This window comes from Molossus molossus, unplaced genomic scaffold (genome assembly GCF_014108415.1).
Source record: "Molossus molossus isolate mMolMol1 unplaced genomic scaffold, mMolMol1.p scaffold_m16_p_8, whole genome shotgun sequence".
NCBI lineage: Eukaryota > Metazoa > Chordata > Mammalia > Chiroptera > Molossidae > Molossus > Molossus molossus.
The window spans coordinates 77,828,078-77,849,618 of NW_023425402.1; the positions used below are offsets into that span (position 1 = coordinate 77,828,078).

General features: G+C 31.7%; 1 protein-coding gene and 1 non-coding gene across 2 annotated transcripts in view; one reads left to right on the forward strand and one right to left on the reverse strand.

The window, feature by feature from the left end:
- Positions 1-21,541, reverse strand: part of LOC118620747 (triadin-like) — a 43,574-nt gene that overhangs the window by 13,452 nt on the left and 8,581 nt on the right. Inside the window, exons 4-10 of the mRNA XM_036247757.1 lie at positions 19,636-19,683; positions 17,794-17,841; positions 16,552-16,578; positions 14,519-14,563; positions 12,783-12,803; positions 10,954-10,980; positions 8,820-8,843 (exon numbers count right to left, since the gene is read on the reverse strand). Coding sequence (XP_036103650.1) covers positions 8,820-8,843; positions 10,954-10,980; positions 12,783-12,803; positions 14,519-14,563; positions 16,552-16,578; positions 17,794-17,841; positions 19,636-19,683 — 240 coding nt within the window. The remainder of the gene's footprint in view (positions 1-8,819; positions 8,844-10,953; positions 10,981-12,782; positions 12,804-14,518; positions 14,564-16,551; positions 16,579-17,793; positions 17,842-19,635; positions 19,684-21,541) is intronic.
- On the forward strand, positions 1,941-2,047 carry LOC118622038. The gene has a single exon (XR_004957876.1). It is a non-coding gene; the product is annotated as a U6 spliceosomal RNA (small nuclear RNA).

Sequence of the window (21,541 nt, forward strand, 5' to 3'; positions counted from 1 at the left end):
TCTAAAACATACCAGGTATCAGTATTTGCAGAGAGGGAAGCAATGAGGACTGAGAGATTGGAGATCAGGGAACCAACAAATAGCCAATAGATATTCTCTCAAAAACGAGTCTTAAAATCATCGGCTGAGACTAGAAGAAACTTTTCCCAGTCCAGCAGCGGTTGAGCATAAAGGGCCCACCATGATGTCTGAGTGCCGGTGCCAGCAGCTACCCTATGACCTTGGGAAACCTGTGAGCCAAGGCTCATTCCCAGGACAGTACCCACTAAATGGCAAGAAACTGATAGATGTGGAATAAAAGTTGAGCAGGACAGGAAAATAGAGACAAAGAAAGATGAAGTCAGATAAAGTAAAGGAAAGAGAAAAAAATATAAGGTCAAAATCAGTTTCAGTCACAGAAGGAAAAAAGGTCATCATGTGTGTGAGTCTGAAGAAACAACAAACTATCACAAAGTACTTCAGATACTGAAATGTTCATACTCAAAAATTTTAAATATACATGAAATGTGTTAAGAAATAAAATATGAATTCATAAATAAGGGCAAGCAATGGAAGATTATGAAAATAATCAATAAAATTTGAAAAATATGAAATATAATAAACATGATACATTGTCTAATAAAACCTTATTATATAAGTTAAAGAAAATATTACATAGAGCTAAAGAAATAGTGAATGTGTTATCTTTATATAATAACTTCTTTTTTTCATGTAATGATTAGGAATTCAAGAAAAGTAATTCTTTTGGCCACATTATTATTTTATAATTTACTGACTTATTAATAGTTCCATGATTGTCTGAAAACAGTAAAATATTCTTTCAAATGGGAATCACATACTTGGGAAATTAAATACTTTTTGAAACTTTTCAATGAAGGTACATATAACCAATAACAAAAAGGTTATGTTTTCATAATGATAAATAGTGTATATTAATTATGTTTAATTATATTATTTAAAGAGTTTTTAGTCTAAGACATAGAAACATGTACATTAAGAATAAGACTATTAACATTTACATTCATGGAATCCTTTTTAAATTTTTATCTTCTGCTCATTTAAATTTCCAAATTGCCAAGGTAGTTTAATTCTGTATCTAAAATATTCACCATATTTTAATATTGTTGCAAACTTATTATTCATTTGCCACATGTATATAAGAAGAGATAAATACAGAATCAAAAAAAATGAATGAGCATTTTAAAAGTTAGAAAGCCTTAAAAAGCAAATCCTAAATGTAAGCTATAAAGGAAGTTGTCTGAAAAATGGAAATCCTGGCTAGTCTGCTGGGATCGTTTGAAGTTTCATTAAAAAGTAATTAAGTTGTAGAAAATATAAAGTTTTATCAGTGTGGTTTCATAAAATCAAGCTCATTATCTTTGATATAAAAATTATATCTCAGATACTTTATAATGATCCCAAACCTGTCTATGAAGAGAGTTTTGGTGCGGCACTAAATGGCAAAATGCTCACTATTCACAAACAAGGGAAATGTTACAGAACAAGAGGCCAAAGTTAAATTTCCACATAGAATTATTGCAAGAAATGTTCTTACTCTTTTTCAATTACACATTTTGAGGGGAAAGATAACCTAGCTTTACTTGAATACTGACTATCAGACAATAAGAACAAAAGAACTATGGGTTGTTAAAAAATTTTTTTGGAAACCCCAGTGCCCATTTTTATGAATTTATTATCAGTGTCTCAGCTCTGTGAAGAGGCTTATAGCTCCTCTAGGTGAAAGGTCTTCCCTTGGCACCATCTGCCATTCATTTATGTATTTTTGAATTCTTTGTTTTATTTCATATTGTGATCCAGGGCAAGTCCCTGCAGAGGAATGTTTTAAGATATACAGTTATTTGTTTTTCAGAAAAAAAGATTAAACATCTGAAAATAATATCAGGAAAAAATGGTTGCTCCATTGAAAATTCAATGACCAGGTGCTCGCTTCAGCAGCACATATACTAAAATTGGAATGATACAGAGAAGATTAGCATGGCCCCTGAGCAAGAATGACACAAAAATTTGTGAAGCGTTCCATATTTTTGTGGGCCCACCCAGGCTCATCCAAACCCAGTAGAGGGAGCCACAAACAGCAGAACACAAACACCCACAGGGAAAATTTGGCAGGCTCTAAAACCCACTGAGATAGCCAAAATGGTGAAACAAAAAAACAAATCCCAAATGAAAGAACAAGAGAACTCTATCAAAGATGAAATCAATGAAATGCAGCTAAGCAAATTATCAGAGGTAGAGTTCAGAGCCATGATCTTGAGGAAGTTCAACAGCGTGAGTAAGGACATCAGCACCATGAGTGAAGATATAGAAACACTAAAAATCAACCAAGTGGAAATGAAGAATGACATAGCAAAAATTAAAAACACATTGGAAGGACTAACCAGCAGAGTAGAGGAAGCTGAGGACTGGATTAGTGAATTAGAAGACAAAGTAGGAAAAATCAACCAATCAGAAAATCAAAAGGAAAAAATAATTAAAAAACAGAAAAACAGCTTAAGAGATTGTGGGACAACTGGAAACTTTTGGAGGACTTCAAAGGAGAAATCAACAGCAATACAATCAACAGCAGGGGACTTCAATGCCCCGCTGACATCACTGGATAGGTCTTCTAGGCAAAAAATTAACAAGAAAACACAGACTCTAAATGACATGCTAGATCAAATAGAGTTAATAGATATCTACAGAGAATTGCACCCCAAAACTAGAGAATTCACATTCTTCTCAAGTGCACATGGGACATTCTCAAAGAAAGACCACATGTTAGGGCACACAGTAAGTCTCTACAAGTTCAAAAGACTGAAATCATATCAAGCATCTTTTCAGATCACAAAGGCATGAAACTAGAAAAAAATTGCAAGAAGAACATGCAAAGACATTTGAAAACATGGAGGCTAAATAGCATGTTATTGAACAATGAATGGGTTACCATGGAGATCAAGGAAGAAATTAAAAACTTCCTGGAAACCAATGAAAATGAACACACAACACAAAATCTATGGGATGCAGCAAAAGCAGTTCTGAGAGGGAAGTTCATAGCACTACAGGCCTACCTCAAGAAGCAAAAAAAAAAATTCTAATAGATTATCTAACCTCACAACTTAAAGAACTAGAAACCAAACAAAAAGAAAACCCCAGAGCAAGTAGAAGGGAGGAAATAGTAAAGATCAGAGCATAAATAAATGACATACAGACCAAAAAAAAAAAAAAAAACAATTCCAAGGATCAATGAAACAAAGAGCTGGTTCTTTGAAAAGATAAACAGGATTGATGGATCTCCCAAAACTGGACCGGGAAGAAATAGAAAACTTGAACAGATCAATAACAACAAAAAAAAATTGAACATGTAATCAAGACTCTCCCAGCAAACAAAAGCCCAGGCCCAGATGGCTTCATGGGGGAGTTTTACTGAACGTTCAAAGAAGAACTAATACCCATTTCACTCAAACTATTTCAAAAAATTCAAGAAGAAGAAAGACTTCCAACTCATTTTATGAGGCCAGCATAATTCTAATTCAAAACCTGAAAAAGACACTACAAAGAAAGAAAACAACAGACCAAAATCCCTGATGAACAAAGATGCCAAAATCCCAAACAAAATACTAGCAAATGAAATCCAGCAATAAATCAAAAAAATTATTCACTATGACCAAGTGGGATTCACCCCAGGGATGCAAGGCTGGTACAATATTTGCAAATCAATAAACATGATACACCACATAAACAAAATGAAAAATAAATATTATATGATCATTTCAATATACGCTGAAAAATCATTCGACAAAATCCAGCACCCATTTCTGATAAAAATGCTCAGCAATCTGGGAACAGAGGGATCATATCTTCTACATAATAAAGGCCATATATGAAAGACCTACAGCCAACATCATACTCAATGGACAAACACTAAAAGCATTTCCCTGAAGAACAGGAACAAGACAAGGATGTCCACTTTTACCACTCTTATTTAACATAGTATTGGAAGTCTTAGCCACAGCAATCAGACAGGAAGAAAAAATAAAAGGGATCCAAATTGGAAAGGAGAAAGTGAAACTGTCATTATTCGCAGATGACATGATACTATATGTAGAAAACCCCAAAGAGTCCATCAAAAATTTACTAGAGTTAATAAATGAATTTGGCAAAGTAGCAGAATACAAAATTAATGTCAAGAAATCGATGGCATTCTTATACACCAATGATAAATTACCAGAAAGAGAAACTAAGAAAACAATCTTATTTACCATTGCGGCAAAAAAGATACCTAGGAATAAACTTAACCAAAGAAATAAAGGACCTATTCTCAGAAAACTACAGGTCATTGAAAAAAGAAATAGAGGAAGATTATAAAAAAATGGAAGCACATACCTTGTTCATGGATTGGAAGAATTAACATCATTAAAATGTCCATACTACCCAAAGCAATCTATAGATTCAATGCAATCCCCATCAAAATACCAATGACATACTTCACAGAACTAGAATAAATACTTCAAAAGTTCATATGGAACCCATAAAAACCTTGAATAGCCACAGCGACCTTGAAAAAGAACAAAGTTGGAGGGATTACATTATCAGATTTCAGGTTATACTACAAAGCCACTGTAATCAAAACAGCCTGGTACTGGCACAAGAACAGGCATATAGACCAGTGGAACAGAACAGAGAACCCAGAAATGGACCCAAGGTAATATGCTAAATTAATATTTGACAAAAGTGGCAAGAGCATATAGTGGAGTCAAGACAGCTTCTTTAATAAATGGTGTTGGGAAAATTGGACAGTTACAGGCAAAAAAAAGTGAAACTAGACCATCAACTTACACCATACACAAGAATAAACTCAAAATAGATAAAAGACTTAAATGTGACTCATGAATCCATAACAATCCTAGAACAAACTATAGGCAACAAAATTTCAGACATCATACACAGCAGAATATTCACTGATACATCACCTAAGGCAACAGAAACAAAGGAGAAAATAAACACATGGGACTACATCAAACTCAAAAGTTTCTGCACAGCAAAAGATACAATCATCAAAATGGAAAGGCAACCCACTGTATGGAAGAGCATAACTGCCAAGCATATATCAGATAAGGGATCAATTTCCAATATATAGAGAGTGCTCATACAGTTCAACAAATGGAAGACAAAAATCCCAGTTAAAAAATGAGCAGAGGAACTAAATAAACATCTCTCCAAACAGGACATACAAATGGCTAAGAGACATATGAAAAAATGCTCAACATCACTAATCATCAGAGAGATGCAAATTAAAATAACAATGAGGTATCACCTCACACCTGTCAGAATGGCCGCCATCAACAAAGTATTAAACCAGAAGTGTTGGCAAGGGTTTGGAGAAAAGGGGACTCTAGTACACTGCTGGTGGGAATGCAGACTGGTGCAGCCAGTATGGAAAGCAATATGGTGTTACCTCAGAAAATTAAAAATTGAACTTCCATTTGACCCAGTGATCTCACTTCTAGGAATATACCCTAAAAAGTCTGAAACACCAATCAGAAAGAATATATGTACCCCCATGTTTGTAGCAGCACTATTTACAATAGCTAAAATCTGGAAACAGCCCAAGTGTCCATTAGTAGACAAATGGATAAAAAAGCAATGGTACATATACACAACGGAGTACTATGCAGCTGTAAGAAAGAAAGATCTCTTATCCTTTGAGATGACATGGAGGGACCTGAAAAGTATTAATTATCCTAAGCAAAAGAAGCCAAACAGAGAAAGACAACTATCACATGATCTCTCTAATTTGTGGAATATAATGAACAGAACAATCTGAGGAATGGGGTAGTCCCAGAGATGTGGAAGTAGGGTACAGACTGACAATCCCCAGAAGAACTGGTGGCTGGGGAGAGATAAACCACAGAACTTATATGCACGTATGCATGAACAATGAACATGGACAACAAAGCTGGGGACAGGGCAGAGAGGGGGGAGGGAGGAGTCAGTGGGGGAGAGAGGAGAAACATCTGTAACAAAAATAAATAATTAAAAAAAAAAAAAACATAGTACACAGTAGGCACCTGATATATGTTGAAGTTAGTGGAGGAAAGATATTTACCTTTTTTTTCTAGTAATTGCAGTAGGTAGGATATTGAATGTCATGCTGCCCTCAAAAATGGGGTTTAAAAATCTTATTTTCAGTCCCATTCTGGAGAGGCTGTGTGACTTAGGCCTGGAATTGCACCAGGTGAATTGATCATAAACCGAGGGACATGTTGAGACTGCCCCGAACACTGAACAGTACTGGCCGATTGTACGCTGGGCCTTGTTTTCCCTTCAGCCATGTGTTGGCAGACGTGAACCAGAGGCTGGCATGGGGTAAGCATTCTCAGCTGCCTCTACTCCCAGCAGCCCCCAAATCCACGGCCGTTGACTTCCCACCAGAGCCAGGTAAGACAATGAGTTGAAAGGTGGCAATGTCAACAGGAAATAAAACATTTTTACTGAAAAAAAAAATTCAGTGACCTGTTTATATTGCTTTTAATTTTTAGGCTAACAGATCTAATAAATATACTACTATACTCTAATACCCTTTGATGTGTTTCTGTAAACTCCATGGAAAGCAAATTATTCATTATGTATTTACTATACCTCCAAAGAAAAAAAGATACAGAATAGAAATAAAATGAATATTTAGAAATTAGAAAGCTATATTTTAAAAGGAACCCACAAAAGAAACATTAATTAAACCATATAGTCTATGAATCATCAAAAATTTGATTTTGCTATGTTACTTTCACTGATGTTATAGAGAGATATTAGTGCACTGCTGATTCTTATCAGCATCTTTTCTTATTTCTACAATAAAAGCCCAGATGTGTGAGAATTCAGTCCTCTGAATGGTTTCACACATCTCAATCAGAGTGAACCATCAGAGTACAGAAAGAGACACCTCTCTTCTGTCTCACACTAATCAATTTCCAATTTTTAATACTCCCCTTTCCTGGCCAAAAAAATCTGGGAATAAGGATGGTATCAGTGCATCCATCACCAAAGTGGAAAAAATTACCTACTGGAAGTGGAGGACCTGGTCCCTTCCAAGAAAACAAGAAATACTGGTACTAGGAGTGTGGTTAGAGGGTGTGGGTAGAACAGATCAATGGCTTTAAAGCAGGAGGTGCTTTGTGAACTTCCTTTAGTAAAAGACAAATAAATGACCAAAAAATCAATAAGAAGTCTAACCTCCCCAATATTATACATATATCTAATGCTGAAAAGAGGGTTCAGAAAAATAACAATGTTGTCTGTGTTAAATCTAGTCAGTGTCAAAATTTAATCGAATTGTAGGACGTCCAGCTGGTGTCACAGAGAATTGCTTGATGTGGAAAAAGTATCCACACATCTTGTATCAGAAGGGCTGAGAGTGTGGTAGTTTGTGAGTGTAAAGGAGAAATACACAGAAGTAAGTTTTCTTTACACCCACTTTTATCTTTTTCCAGTTATCCAATCGTATTCATTCTCCAAGGTATACATTCTGGAATTACTTCCTTCATGCAGCCTGCCCTGACTAATGTGGCTGTAGGGGAGGGTGTGGAGTAGATAGTGTCAGAGAGCTTGACTGAAGATCAACTCTAAGTTTTGCCCTTCCATTAGTGAGGCAAGTCTGTATCCTTGTAATGATTATCCTTTTTAGAATTCCTGAAGCAAGTTCATATGGAGTTTCAGTTTTTGCAATCAAAGAACTTTGATATATGCAGCTTTCAGGGATTGAAATGTGACTAGTAGAAGCTGAAATGTGCCGTAAATATAAAATACACACAGAATTGCAAAAGCTCAATATAAATAATAATGTAAACTATCAATACATTTCTATATTGAATACATGTAGACATAGTATTTGTATGCATAGAGTTAAATAACATTATTAAAATTATTTCTTTTACCCTTTCATGTGTCAACTAGAAATTTTTAAATTACATGTGTGGCTCACATGATATTGCATTAAACAACACTGATTTAAAATGATTTGTTTTTCCTAATTTGGAAACATAGAAATAAAAATTACTATTACCTGAAATTTAAGAAACTTATAGAAAAGTTTAGTTGTGTCCTGTCAGTGGTTCTCAACCTGTGGGCCGTGACCCCTTTGGGGGCCAAATGACCATTTCACAGGGGTTGCCTAAGACATAACAGTAGCAAAATTACAAGTATGAAGTAGCAAGGAAAATAATTTTATGGTTGGGGGTCATCACAACATGAGGCACTGTATTAAAGGGTCACGGCATTAAAAAGGTTGAGAACCACTGCGTAGAAGCCCTACCTGTACCTAGATCTTGATGTTTCAGAGTGTTTTCTAAGAGCTCTGTCTGTTTATGCTATACAAGATTAGATCCATTCCTGTGTCATTCTCAGAAATGCAATTATATTTAAATTAATGAAGATTAGAAAACAACAAAAATAATTACCTGACCATATATGCTCTATTGCAAACGTTTAGTGATTAAAGATTTAAAGCAGAAACAAGATTATTTTGTTTCATTCTACTTTAATCACTGAAAATATTTATATATTTGAATGCAAGTCATTTTAATCTTTAGACTCAAGAACATGATAAGGTATTTCTGTTATAAGTTGTCATTTCAAATAAGGTAGTTTTTTTTGCTAAGTTTCAGCATAAGTAAGATGAAAAGTTAAAAAATTCTTGTCAGGGGGTTCAGTATAAAATGAATCAACCTCTAAATACATTAAAACTATAAATATTTTATAAATTCCAGCTTAGAATTTTTACTGTGTACCAAAGAGAATTTATCATCAATAGAAGCAGTACTTACTTGATACTCTTGCAGGTTTTTTTGCTAAAAAAAAGAAAAGATTAAATTTTGTTTAACTCAGATAAAATACAAAGAAATTATACATCACTGAACTATATAAAAGTTTCTAACAACTTTGACTTTTTTCTTATTGTCTAAGAATTAATAAAGAAATATAACTATTGCCTGAGAACATGGATCTTTGAATATCTTAATTGCTTTTAAGTGAGATATTAAAAAAGCTATTAATCATTGAATGTGTCAAATATGTTTATGCTTTTTAAACACCCTTATTAAAATCAGCAGGACTTTTTTTAAAATTAAGTGTTTTGTTTTGACTATAATTATACCTCATTTAGAAAATTACTTTGGATGGTATAATTAATCTAAATATTTGCTTTAAGTTTCCAAAATTCATAAAAATGTATCATTGAAAACTATTTTCTTTTCAAAGGTGAATAAAGACAAATAACTACCAACTCAACTGTAAAATCCAATCTTAGAAAGCAACATGCAAAATCAATTTAATTTTCTATAACTATTTATTTATTAGTTTCAATAAGAGATTATAATTCCTTAAAATAATATGGTTTTCCATTAAGTTGTAAGTATGTAAGACAAAGATATAAAGTGAGATGATTGTCTCAAATACTATAGCAGACATTCTAACTTCTTGAAAAAGAAGAGGCTTGTTAACATTTACATTCTACCAACATTTGTCTAATTTAAAAGACTAAGCTTGAAAATACTATTTCAAAGAAATCTGCATTACATTATTTACTTTGAGACTTGTCGAGTTTGTAATATAGACTTTATTCTAAAGTTTCTAAGAATTACAAATTTATAAAAATTAAGTAATGCCAAGAGAAAGATAAAAAAAATATTTCACTTGATATCCTTATGTTTTCAGTGCTATTATAGCAACACACCTCATACATGAAATTGTAAAACAAATAAAATAATTCAGAAAAATACTTCAGTAAGTCTAATGTGTCATTATTTTTTCTTTAAAAATACTAGGCTTGGCTAAAAAGACAGGAACTTAGAAAGGACTCAAACATTTATTGTGATATAAGAAATTATCTGTTTAATTAAAAAAATGAATGAAAATGTGCCTATACTCTCAACTAGCTCTGGGCTGGGCTTGTGCTTTCATATACAACAATTCTTTCCTGCTGTGTATTCATAACATAAAGATTTCAGAAATGATGCATGCACAGAGTGGGAATAGAAAGGAGTATCCATCCAATGTCTGAATCCCTTGCACAGCCCTCTAGTCATAGTTTTAATAGACTACTTCCTCGGGGACAATGTGGGGAACATTTTATCTTTAGGCTACTCTGTTTGGTACAAGGCTTCCCCTTTTATTTGTCACAGTGTTATAGGAGGATAAAATATGATTGAATAGGCTTAACTGTTAAGCATCACACTGACTTGGAGCCAATTCCTGAATCTACCATGTAAATACTCTGAGATGTTAGACTTATTTTCATTACACTTGCATCATCTTTAAACTGGGCATGATAATTGGTCCTGTACTAAGGTTTAAATGAACTAATAATAGGAAAGGATATGGCTATGGATTTTCTAAGTAATTGGTTTCTTCTCATTCTTCTTGCTGATAATCTTAAACGGTATTAACATTTTGGAAAAAGTTCCAACATACAAACTGTGTTCCTATATCTTTCTACAAATTTGGTTTGCTCTCTTATTCTAAATTTTACTCCTTAATATTACTGATAATTATATGCCTAAATTATTAATTATTTTATGTCTAAAAATGTCCTGTCATTTCAGGTATACATACTTCAGTAAGCAGCAACAGAGAACTAGTGAAAAACAAGACACACCCCTCCCTTATACACACAGAGATCTCTACGTATTTACTATGATTGAGCAATCAAACAGGAATGAGATGGAAACCGATATTTAGTGAGTGACAACCAAATATGTAATGGAATTGTTACATGCTATTTCATTTAATATTTACAACAAGCCTTTGGGGGAAGTCATTATTCCTGTTCTATAGACGAGGAAACTGGGACTCTGAGCAGTTAAGAAATTTTCCCAAATGTCACACAGTTACATAGAGACTCAGATTTGCATACTGTTTTCAACAGATCTGTGTACTTCCTCTGGAAAAGTAAATATTTACCTGATTCTCTGACTTCTGAAGTTTCCTCTTTAGAAAAGAAAAATACAATAGTGAAAAATGAAGGAAAGAATTGTATTTTTATTTAAGTACCAGACAATTGAGAATCAACTGCAGACATTTTCGATTGAATTTTAATAGTAATGACAATAGAGGCATATACTCAAAATGGCAAAGAAACATACTGATAGCTAATCTTTCTGAAAACTGTACCTGGAAATCTATTTTGAGAATAGAACCATTTTACAAACAAACTTAAAAGTTATTCATATAAGTTAGAATTAATCAATTCTAAGTTGCTTGGTTGGTTTTCTTAATTATAAATAAAAAATTACAAATTATAAATCTCCATCACATAAACGTTTAACTTGATCTTCATATATCCATGCATCATACATTTATTGACTATATTTTAAAGCAACTTCATGTACAGTGCTTACAAAATGCAATGGGTGGGATTGTGGGGTGAGATTGAACATATCACAGAAATAAACTCAACTCATGGTGACTGCAGTTGGCGTAGTGAGACAAGATATAAAATGTAATTTATGCTTAGCCTATGATAATGTCGAACCAGTGTTTTGTTTTGTTTCTTAAGTAAATGTATAGACTAACAATATTTAAAAATATAACATGTCAGGTTTTTAAAAATACATCTTTCCTCACAAATCAGCTAAAGTGATAACATATTCCATAAAACTAATACATTTAATTATCAGTGGTACATAACTTTTTTAGAAGCTAGTTTAAAATTCAAGAAAAATGGATTCAAATATTTACAATAATTAAGACAGAAAATAATGTTTCATAGATTAAACATTATTTTCAAATGACTATATTTTATATTAGCATTCTAGTTTTGACTTTCAATCTTTAATTTTTATTATACACTTCACATTAGTGGCCATAATACAAACTGAGTAGACTAGAGATTTTTTTCCAACTCAAAGGCAACATTTAATGTTTTGCATTGGCATAGAATCTATATAGAAGAAAATTGTAGCTGCATTTGTAAGAATATGTTATAACACTCTTAAGAAACCAGGTTAGTCTTTGCCATTTTAAAACTTTATTTATTTTTTCTTTTCTTTAATTTTTCAATTTAAAAACTTTAGATACAACTTCTAGATACACTCTTGATTCAAAGTACATATTTTTACTCCAGGGTAAAGTCTGGATCATTATTTCACAGTATTCAATAAACATTGCATTTTTATAAAATTATATAACATTCATAAATTTTAAAGATTTCATAAACTGTTGCATTTTTATTATTGTTTGAAACATCAAAGTAAGACAGTAATTCTAAAATACTAAAAACAACTTACCTTTCAATTTTGAAAAAAATAAGAAAATAAAAAGCAAATATGTTAAAATGAAATAATTGAAGACAGATATTATATATTCTGAATTTTTCTTAACCCAGTAGTGACTAGTAGAGGGAACTCCATACTGTGTTTACTCAGTACATCCTAATCAACAACTGAAAGTAAATAAAAGAAAGATGTAACCACTTAATTCTGCACAGGTCATTAGTTATCATGGCAAATGTGTTAATTTCACAGGTATGGCAACAAAAAATCATTTTAGGCATTTCTCATATATCCTGATGTGGTATAATATATGTATTAGGTGCTCAACTAATACATGTTCAAGGATTAATAAATACAATATACACAATACTTTCTCAATCATAATCATTTGTATTGTTAATGGCATAATGGTTATTGCATTAATATATTGTACTTTTTTACTTCATGTACAATGCAAATAATTATACATTTAAAATAATTAAATAGCAAGTTCTTAAAATTCTAAAATGGTGCACTTACTTAAAGTTGGTTTTGGTTTGTCTAAAAAGTAAAAATGAAAAAAAATTAGTGATAATTATTATCCGTAGGTAAAATATCAGCCATTTTTATTTCCTATTTCTGTTTGTTCAAGTTAAAATAGCCAAAGGCTAAACTTATACTTAAAATGAGCAATAAGCAATGCATTTTGAGTAATTTTTAAGTCCTATCCCCAGTGAAGTCTCCAAATGAGAAGTTGTAAATCTTCTTCATGGTCTCTTCTTTATTCTGGTGAAACATTGTCTTTGATGTGATGCAATATAAATGCTCACGGTAACCTGAACGCCTTCTTGTTTCTTAATGGCACAGAAATGTGCATTCTGTCACTCTCCTTACAGAATACATATTAACATTAATTAATATTGACTATTTATATTCTCCCAATCTAGTGTTTGAAAGAAGAACCTAACTTTATTACATCTTAGGAAGAATAAATAAGAGGTAGGTGAAAAGCGCAAAGCTATACCATCTAAATGCAGGATCTCTTTCTCCAGTATAACTTGTCTTCTGAAGGTATTAATAAAAGCATTAATTATTCAGCCTTATATCTCAAGATCAATTAATTCATTAAAAAGTAGCCAACATTTGTTCATGATTTTGAAGAATTTGAATCATCCAAAATTAGGTCAACTAATTAATTAATTAACAGTAAGCAATACAAATTGATACAACTTTACTTAAAGAATAATTTAAAAATCTATAACAATTACATTGAATGTACCATTTTACTGAAAAAAAAAAGTTATTTTAAGGACTTTTACCCCAAGAGTAATTCACAAGACTAGATAGGTAGATATATTCATTATTGTATATTATTAAAGAAAGCTTATTAGACAACTCAATCATATCTCAATCAGAGACTAGTTAAGTAAAATATGTACAACTACATAAGATAATGCTATTAATGAGGTAAATTTTTATCTACTGATATAAAAATATCTTCAAAATATACTCTTAAATATAAAAATCTAGGTAAAGGGCTATTTATACTCTGTCATGATTTGTATTAAAAATGGGAATATATGTTATTTCTATATACGTATGTGTGTATGTATTTATATATATTGCTACAAGGCTACATTAAGAAATAACAGTGATTACCTATAGGATATTATTAGATACTTTGGGAGTGGGAACTGGTATAATAGGAAAAGACACAGAAGAGGGAGGGATATTTTCTCAGTCTACTACATGCCTTAGTGTTTGAACCGTGACAAATACTATATATTTCAAAAACTGATTAATATTCTTAAAGTAATTAAACTAGTACAGAATGGGATAATTTCTATTAAGAAAATATATATTGTTGAAATTCATGATTAGTTTTTAGTGAAATACTGTATGTGCAAATTGAAAGGATATTTTACAGTACTATAGACAGTGAATCAATGTCATAAATATAAATGATACTAATATTGACAACAGTAAATTTATACTTTGAAAGGGTCTTGTAAATATAAAAGAAAATACTATTTTGTTAATACTGCTGTATTATAATACCATGTTTGGCAATCCATATATATTGGTTATAATATCAGCAATATATTTCATTGTCAACACTATTACAGCCTCATGTCAGATAAACTAGATTTTACCACAGAACCACAAGACTAAGTTCCCAGAAAACAAAATGCAAAGCATTTTTATGCTTTGCTTTCATTTTCAAATTTAATAAGACTAGTGAATTAAGACAGTGTAAACCAAAAATGCAAAAACACCTGTTTTTATAGGTGGAGATTCTTTTTCCAGATGTTCAACTTTCTCTAGAGAGAGAGAAAAATAAAAATTAACTGGCAATCTGTGGATTGTTTGTGTAGCAAGCTCTTCATATTTATTTATTTGCTGGCTATCCTTATTAATATGGGAAGCATGCTCCCAAAGTCATTTGCATATAACTTGGAACACAGAAAGCATATTGCCACAGAAACACATTAAAAACAAGGTCAGGTTCATTCCCAGGGCATTCTGTAAAGCAGTTGTGAAGGCACTAGCTCTCGTGGGGCCGTGTGGTATAAAAAGAAGAGGATAAACTACAAATAGAGGGGAATAATAAGAGGATTTTTCTTTCTTTGCTGAAGGTTGAGTCATTCCATGGGGAAATTTTAAAGCAGATGACATTTGCCTTTGGTGTATTACAATCTCCTTTTTTACCTCTCTGACTCCTTCTAGTACCCTTCTTGCTGGGTCAGAAACAATTTAATACTGGACATTTGTTTTTTGTTGAAATGTTTATCTAGATCTGCCCTATTCCAGAAAGTACCTCATTGTATTTGTATTTTTCTGACCCACACACACTCTTTTCCCAGATCCACTTAGAATTCTCACAGAGGAATGTAAACTAAGTCTAGAACATGACAAATGAAATAAAAATGTATATTGATATCTCTCTTAGTCCTCTGAAAAATATTTGAATTGGAAAAAGAAATAGGAGATCACTCTCAAATGAAGCCACATAGGGTAGGATATTTTGAATAAAGTTGAGAATATTTAGAAATAGAGATCATTGCCAAGTATTAACTCTTTTTAATCACCTCTAGGGTTAGTTTTCCTGAGCTATTACTGATATTTACCCATCTTTTGTTTATCTCACTCTTGAATTTGGAGATTCTCTAAAAGTACTACCACTCCCCAACATGGTGCACCAACAGTTAAGAAGGTTTGAAGATGAGAGACCCAGGCTGTCATAAGACTAAATTGGATATGTGTAAATTAGAGATTGACAGCATTTAAGAGCAAACATATATGAACTTAGTTTGCATAAATGTTAGTATTAAATAAGCATGCAAAATAAAAGAAAATTAAGAAGTTAATATGCAAGTTATTCAACTGTTATAGTAATAGCATACAAATTTATAGTAATAATACTATAAAATGTTTTTTTCAAAATACATGGAACAGGTTCTAGGATGGGAATATTTAGTCTCCATACATTTGTAGCATATCTCCTAAACAACTTATATATCCTCCTAACTGGTCTCATCAAATTCATCTTTGGACCTTGTCGATCTATTTTCATACAGGAGCCAGAGAATATATGACTAACAGCTACTCATGCCTTCATTAAAGCTTTCATTTCACAAATATATACCAGTTAAGAACCACCATCACAATTCTGATACAATCTTAGATGTATCTATTCCCTTTGTGACAATGGGCAAATGTTCATGCCTTCCTGAGCCCAACAGTCAGTTTTAAGCTCTCTATGACTCTAATAATCTCTGTGTCATTCCTGAACAATAAAATGGCTGATCTTTAAAGTCCACACCCATGAAAAAAATTCCATGATTTTCATAAACAAATCACAAAATGTTTATAATTTAATGGATTTCTACCTACAATATAATAAATTCTTCTTAAATAAACAAAACAGTATGTGACTCATAAGAATAGTAGTATAGAATTTCTTATTTTTTTTTGTATTTATTATGTATGTTTAAAAGATGCTCATCTACCCTAATTTTTTAGTGGTTTTTTTTTTTTATAGCTCATGTGGACTCACTGTTTTAATATTAATAGTAGTGATGCAACTTCCAGATATTTCTTTTGTATAATTATTGTTAACTATTAATTAGTAGTAAAAAAAAAAGGATGTTAAATCAAAGCCATAGCAATGACATCAATTTATTAGCTATATAGGTATTTTAGTCTTAGGAAACACTAAAAATAAAAACTAAAAAAAAAAAAAAATGCAAATTGTTAAAGTTGAAAGACCAAGCAATACTTTTCAAGTTTTATTCTTTTCATCTCTTACTTGCTGATTTAGGCTTGACTGTGGAGACTAGAGAAAAATAAATGCTATATTGATGAGCATAAACCATGAAAAAATAACTCTTTAGCATTTATACTTAATATTCTTAGGTTTTAGATTTCCTTCTTATCTTAAGCTTAGTCCATTTTCTCTGAGCCCTATTATTTTACTGTAAATAAAAAGATTAATCACATTGCTAATGAAAAACTAAGGCACACAAAATGTATGTAAAATTTAAAACAACGCATTTGGAACACAAATACATTGGGCTACTTTCGTTATGATCCTCAATTATCTATGTAACTAAATGAGATACTCAGGAGGCCAATATTAATATCTTAGGGTGAAAATTAGGGGCACATTAACTGAAATTATGAACTTAGGCAATGGTTTAAATAGAGTATAATTGTCATAAAAGGTAATGTGAAGTCGCCTAATGGGTTGTTTTCTTTCTCATGTAATAATAGCCTATAATTTCTCTAAATCGTTCTTTTATGTGTTCTATTACATTTTTCTCTGAGAAACTGTATTTACATACTTATTATCATGATTATCTCAGTTGAAAGAAATTACTTCACAGACATTATTATTGAAATTATTTTTAATAAGAGGTGGAACTCGATTAATGATCAATGTGGGTAGGTTTCTGTCACAGAATTAAATGGTGGAGATCTAGTGTTTCAAGATGTCAGTGGGAATGGAGACTTGGTTCTGTCCATCCTTACAGAACTGCAAGAGTGCATGCAATTCTTTATTTTTCTCACATGAAATAATAGAGGATAGACTGTTTATTCCTTTAATATTACACATTCTGCTGATAATCCTTTAGGGCAGATTTTAAAAGTTATACAACCACCGAACTCTGCAGAATTCTCATGAGAAGATATTATTCTATTCAGTGCATAAATAATAGATGATTTAAGTTGTTTTGTGTGTCTTTAAAATTTGAGAAAATCTGATTTGGAGAAAAGATTAAACATCAATTAGTACATGATAATTAATGCTATTACATGGATTTCCTCGTGGATTGTATGTAAACTTAGGTCAATCCACTTTAATAAAATAAAATTATGTTACTCCAGTTTTCCAGTGTTAATTTTGTTGAGTATGGCTTTAGTTATTTACAAGAATTTGGAATCTTAGTATTTATGCACTAAAAGTATGCAAACTTCATTGAAGATGTATGTGTATATCCGCATAACAAAGAACTGATTCACAGAAGAAAAATATGAAATATCTATTTACCTGTTTTTTCTATTGTGGTAGCTTTTATCTGCTTGACACCTTTTTCTTCTGTGATAGAAAAAAATGTTATCACAAGTAGAAATTTTAAATGTGTCAATACAAAACAATGACATATTTCAACCTTGATATTTTGTATTCTCTTTGAAATAACACCACTACTAAGAAAAACATAGCTGTTTCCTTCACAAAATAGCAAGTGCTATCTCAATTTAAATTGGAGGGAAGCACAAACAAGACCTGTCCATCTGCACATGTCCTTTGCAGCTATCTTGCCATAGGAGTTTTCCTAATGAAAACCAGCCCTTAGCCTGCCAACACACCCCTTATCCTTTGCCTTTACTCCATTTCACTGTATTTGTCTACATAGAAGTATTGTTTTATAAAACATGGATCCCCTTCTCATTATTGATTTAGAATAGGAAGAAGCAATTTTCTATCTTTGCTGTTCAAGGTGCCTCCCTGGGAACACAGATTAGTCTGGAAACTCAATTTTTTTATGGTGTAACACGGGGGCAGGGCAAAAGTGGTACATTTATGGGATGTTTTCTGTTCTTTATGCTTTTATTGACATAGTCAAAGATTTGGGTCAAAGTAGAGAGATTATTACAATAAATCTATATAAAATTAAACTATTCAAGTATTCAGCATGAGAGTCAATCAACTGGTCAAATATCCAAATGGGACAGCTTTATTGGGAAAAAAATGTAAAGGGTATGATTTATTACTGAAATAAAAGAAGGGTGTTTTCAGAGGGTAATGCATTTGTCATACACTTGAAGACTAAAATCTCCCATTCTCTCTGTAATTTCACCAGAAATGACTGATATCAAGAAGAGTGAAGAAAATAACAGGTTTTCATTATTCTTTAAAAATCATTCCCGAGGTTTTGCTTATGTTGAATTAGACAGCTATTCTCTCGTTCCCACACTCCAGCTCTGTTTTCTTTATTTGTATGGTTTCTGTTGTTGATGTCTCACTTTTTTTTTAAACATAAGCAAATAAAATCTTCCTGACTCAAACCCATTGTAAACAATTCTTTAATGTAAAAGTTTAAAAATGTAAGCAAAAGTTTTCTAAGATATGTTTAGAGAAAGTATGTTTTTAACTTTTAAAGACCTGGGACAAACCATATTCACAACATTGAGTAAATAATTCAGCATGGAGTGAAGTACAAAATTCTACATAATAACTGAGTTTTGGGGCTGACTCAAAATTAAGTTCTTATTTAATTAACTTAAATAAAATTAAATTAAAACTTTAATCGAGTTTCTCTGCTTAAATAAAAACTAATTAGTAAAGTCATCTTGTTAACGTCTGTGTTTATCTTTATGATCAGAACACATTGGCTTACTTTTATTTTGTCCAAAAATGTAAGACCAGAAATAAAAAGAAAAAAAGAAAGATGAAGATGGAGTAAGAAAAAAAGGAGGACAAGAAGTAGACAGAAATGTTGATTTCCTTCTCTTGTTTTTTAGTCTGAGATGGTCACGTTTGAATATGCCAGTGTGAATTACAAACATTTCTAAGGATGGCTTGGCCCAAACAGAACAAGACAAAATAACATATAGAGCCTATTAACCTCAGTGCTGGCAAAGATGTCTTTGTGCTTAACTATGTCTCTGACAGGAAGGAAGACTAGCTGTGTAGTTAGTTACTTGGGACTGGTCAAGTCCTTAGTACAAAACACACTGTGAAAATGATTAAAATTGATGTTCTAGAATCTGGATGACTTAAGACATAAATCCAATCTAATAATTTTATAATTGACACCAAGCTCATCACTCTATTAAAACTAAAACATTTAGAGGCAATTTGATACTACAAATACCACCTGCAAAATACCTGGTTTACCATGAGAAACAGTCTTTTCTGGTTTCACTGTATCTTGTTCTAAAAAATAATAAAAAGAAATCTTTTCAGGTGTTCAGCTTTATAAACTAACACACAGTGAATTTTCTCTGTGACTTAGGTCAATAATTTGTTAAGTAAACAATTTCCATAAGTTTGCTCATGGAAAAAAAAAATATTCTTGATGTTTCATGTCATCCTAGTTTACATGAAAACCTTAAAGGTTTTAGTTGCATAAAAATAATATACCAAAATTATTATTTACATTTAAGTACCCATAATATCCAAAGATCAGGCTATAATACAGCATCAATACTGAAACAGAGAGCTTAGACGGTGGTTGGACTAGAGTACAATGGTCAAATAAAGTAATATGAAAATATATATTAAAAATATTTCAAAAAGTTTTGTAAAATAGTTTATATGAGCATTACAGATAAAATTTATATATACACTGTGTATTTGCACTTTTTTAGATGAAGCTAAAATTTTATTTATAAAAAATAATAACATTCAATTATATTACTGCAAAACTACACTATTTATCAATAAAGTTTTAAATGGTATTATGACTAACTAGCAGTTTTAAAGGTATTAGGTTCCTGGTTTAAAAAAAAAAGGAAAGAGCAGGGAATATGTAAAGTATTTATATCTGATAATATATGCTAATCTGCGATGAATAACTATAGTCATAAAACTAAATCAGAAAACAACAGCTAAGCCTCTATGAGGCTTGTTACATTAAATATATATTGTGTATAAGAGCAATTAGACTTAAGGTTATAGTCAGCTGCTAGGTAAGATCTGGTAAGAATTAAATGGGTAATATAATATTGTATATATATCTAGACTTGGATTCTTGAACTTGTTGATATTGAAAAATCCTGCTGAGTAATATTTTTATAATGAAGAAATCACTCCCATAGAGCCTGAGGGTTTTTGTAACTTGCCTCAGGTAAATAGCTAGTTGGTACCAGAGCTAGGACATAAACACTAAATAGCAAGATAAACTTGGAAAATCATCCTGATTTTAGGTCATTGTTAACTCTTAATAAAATGATTGGTAGTCTGAAATAATCTCTTATCGGGAGCACCCAGGATTTTGAGTAAATCAGACATGGGTAGAATCCTAGCTCCAATATTTATTAACTTGAAAATCTTAGTAAAATAACAATTTCTGAATTTGGTCTATTGAGTTGTTTCCACAAATATTAAATATGAGTAATAACTCTCTTGTTTCATGTCTCTCATAGTTATTTGATGAAAATAAAAATTATGTTCCATTCCTGAACTCATAGAAGGTGTTTAATAACTATCAATTATATGTAATTATATATAACAACAATAATTGTCCTCTTTACCTTCAAATCTCAGTAGTCTATGATTTTTGCGATTTTATGACTCTGGTGTGTTATCAGAAAGAAATCCACAAATTAAACATGATCATACTTGGTTTTGAAGAACCCCAAGAAATGCTTCCTAAAACTTGAGTCTCTTCTGAAGCTCATTTAAAGCCACATCTTTGTATTTTTGCCTATGGGATATCCCCATTCTCAACTTATCCAGTACTATAAAACCACATTGATCAATGAAGTAGAAAAAATAATGAGGATCTGGGAGACTTTATGTAAACAGCCACTGGTGGGTGGTAAGCCTCTTTTAGTTCTAAAATGACAATATCAGCTCTATCAATCAGAGAATAATAATATTGATACCTGATTTTTTTTCCTTTTTTACTTGAGGCTCTGGAGGGAAAACAAAATGCAGAAATTTAAAAATCTGAAAAAACAAACTAGAGCACAAATTGATTTCTGGAAATTATTTTGTTTACTATAATTGAAAAAGCAGAATTGCACTAAAAATTATTCCAGTTTCATGCCAGTTTCTCAATGCTGGGCTA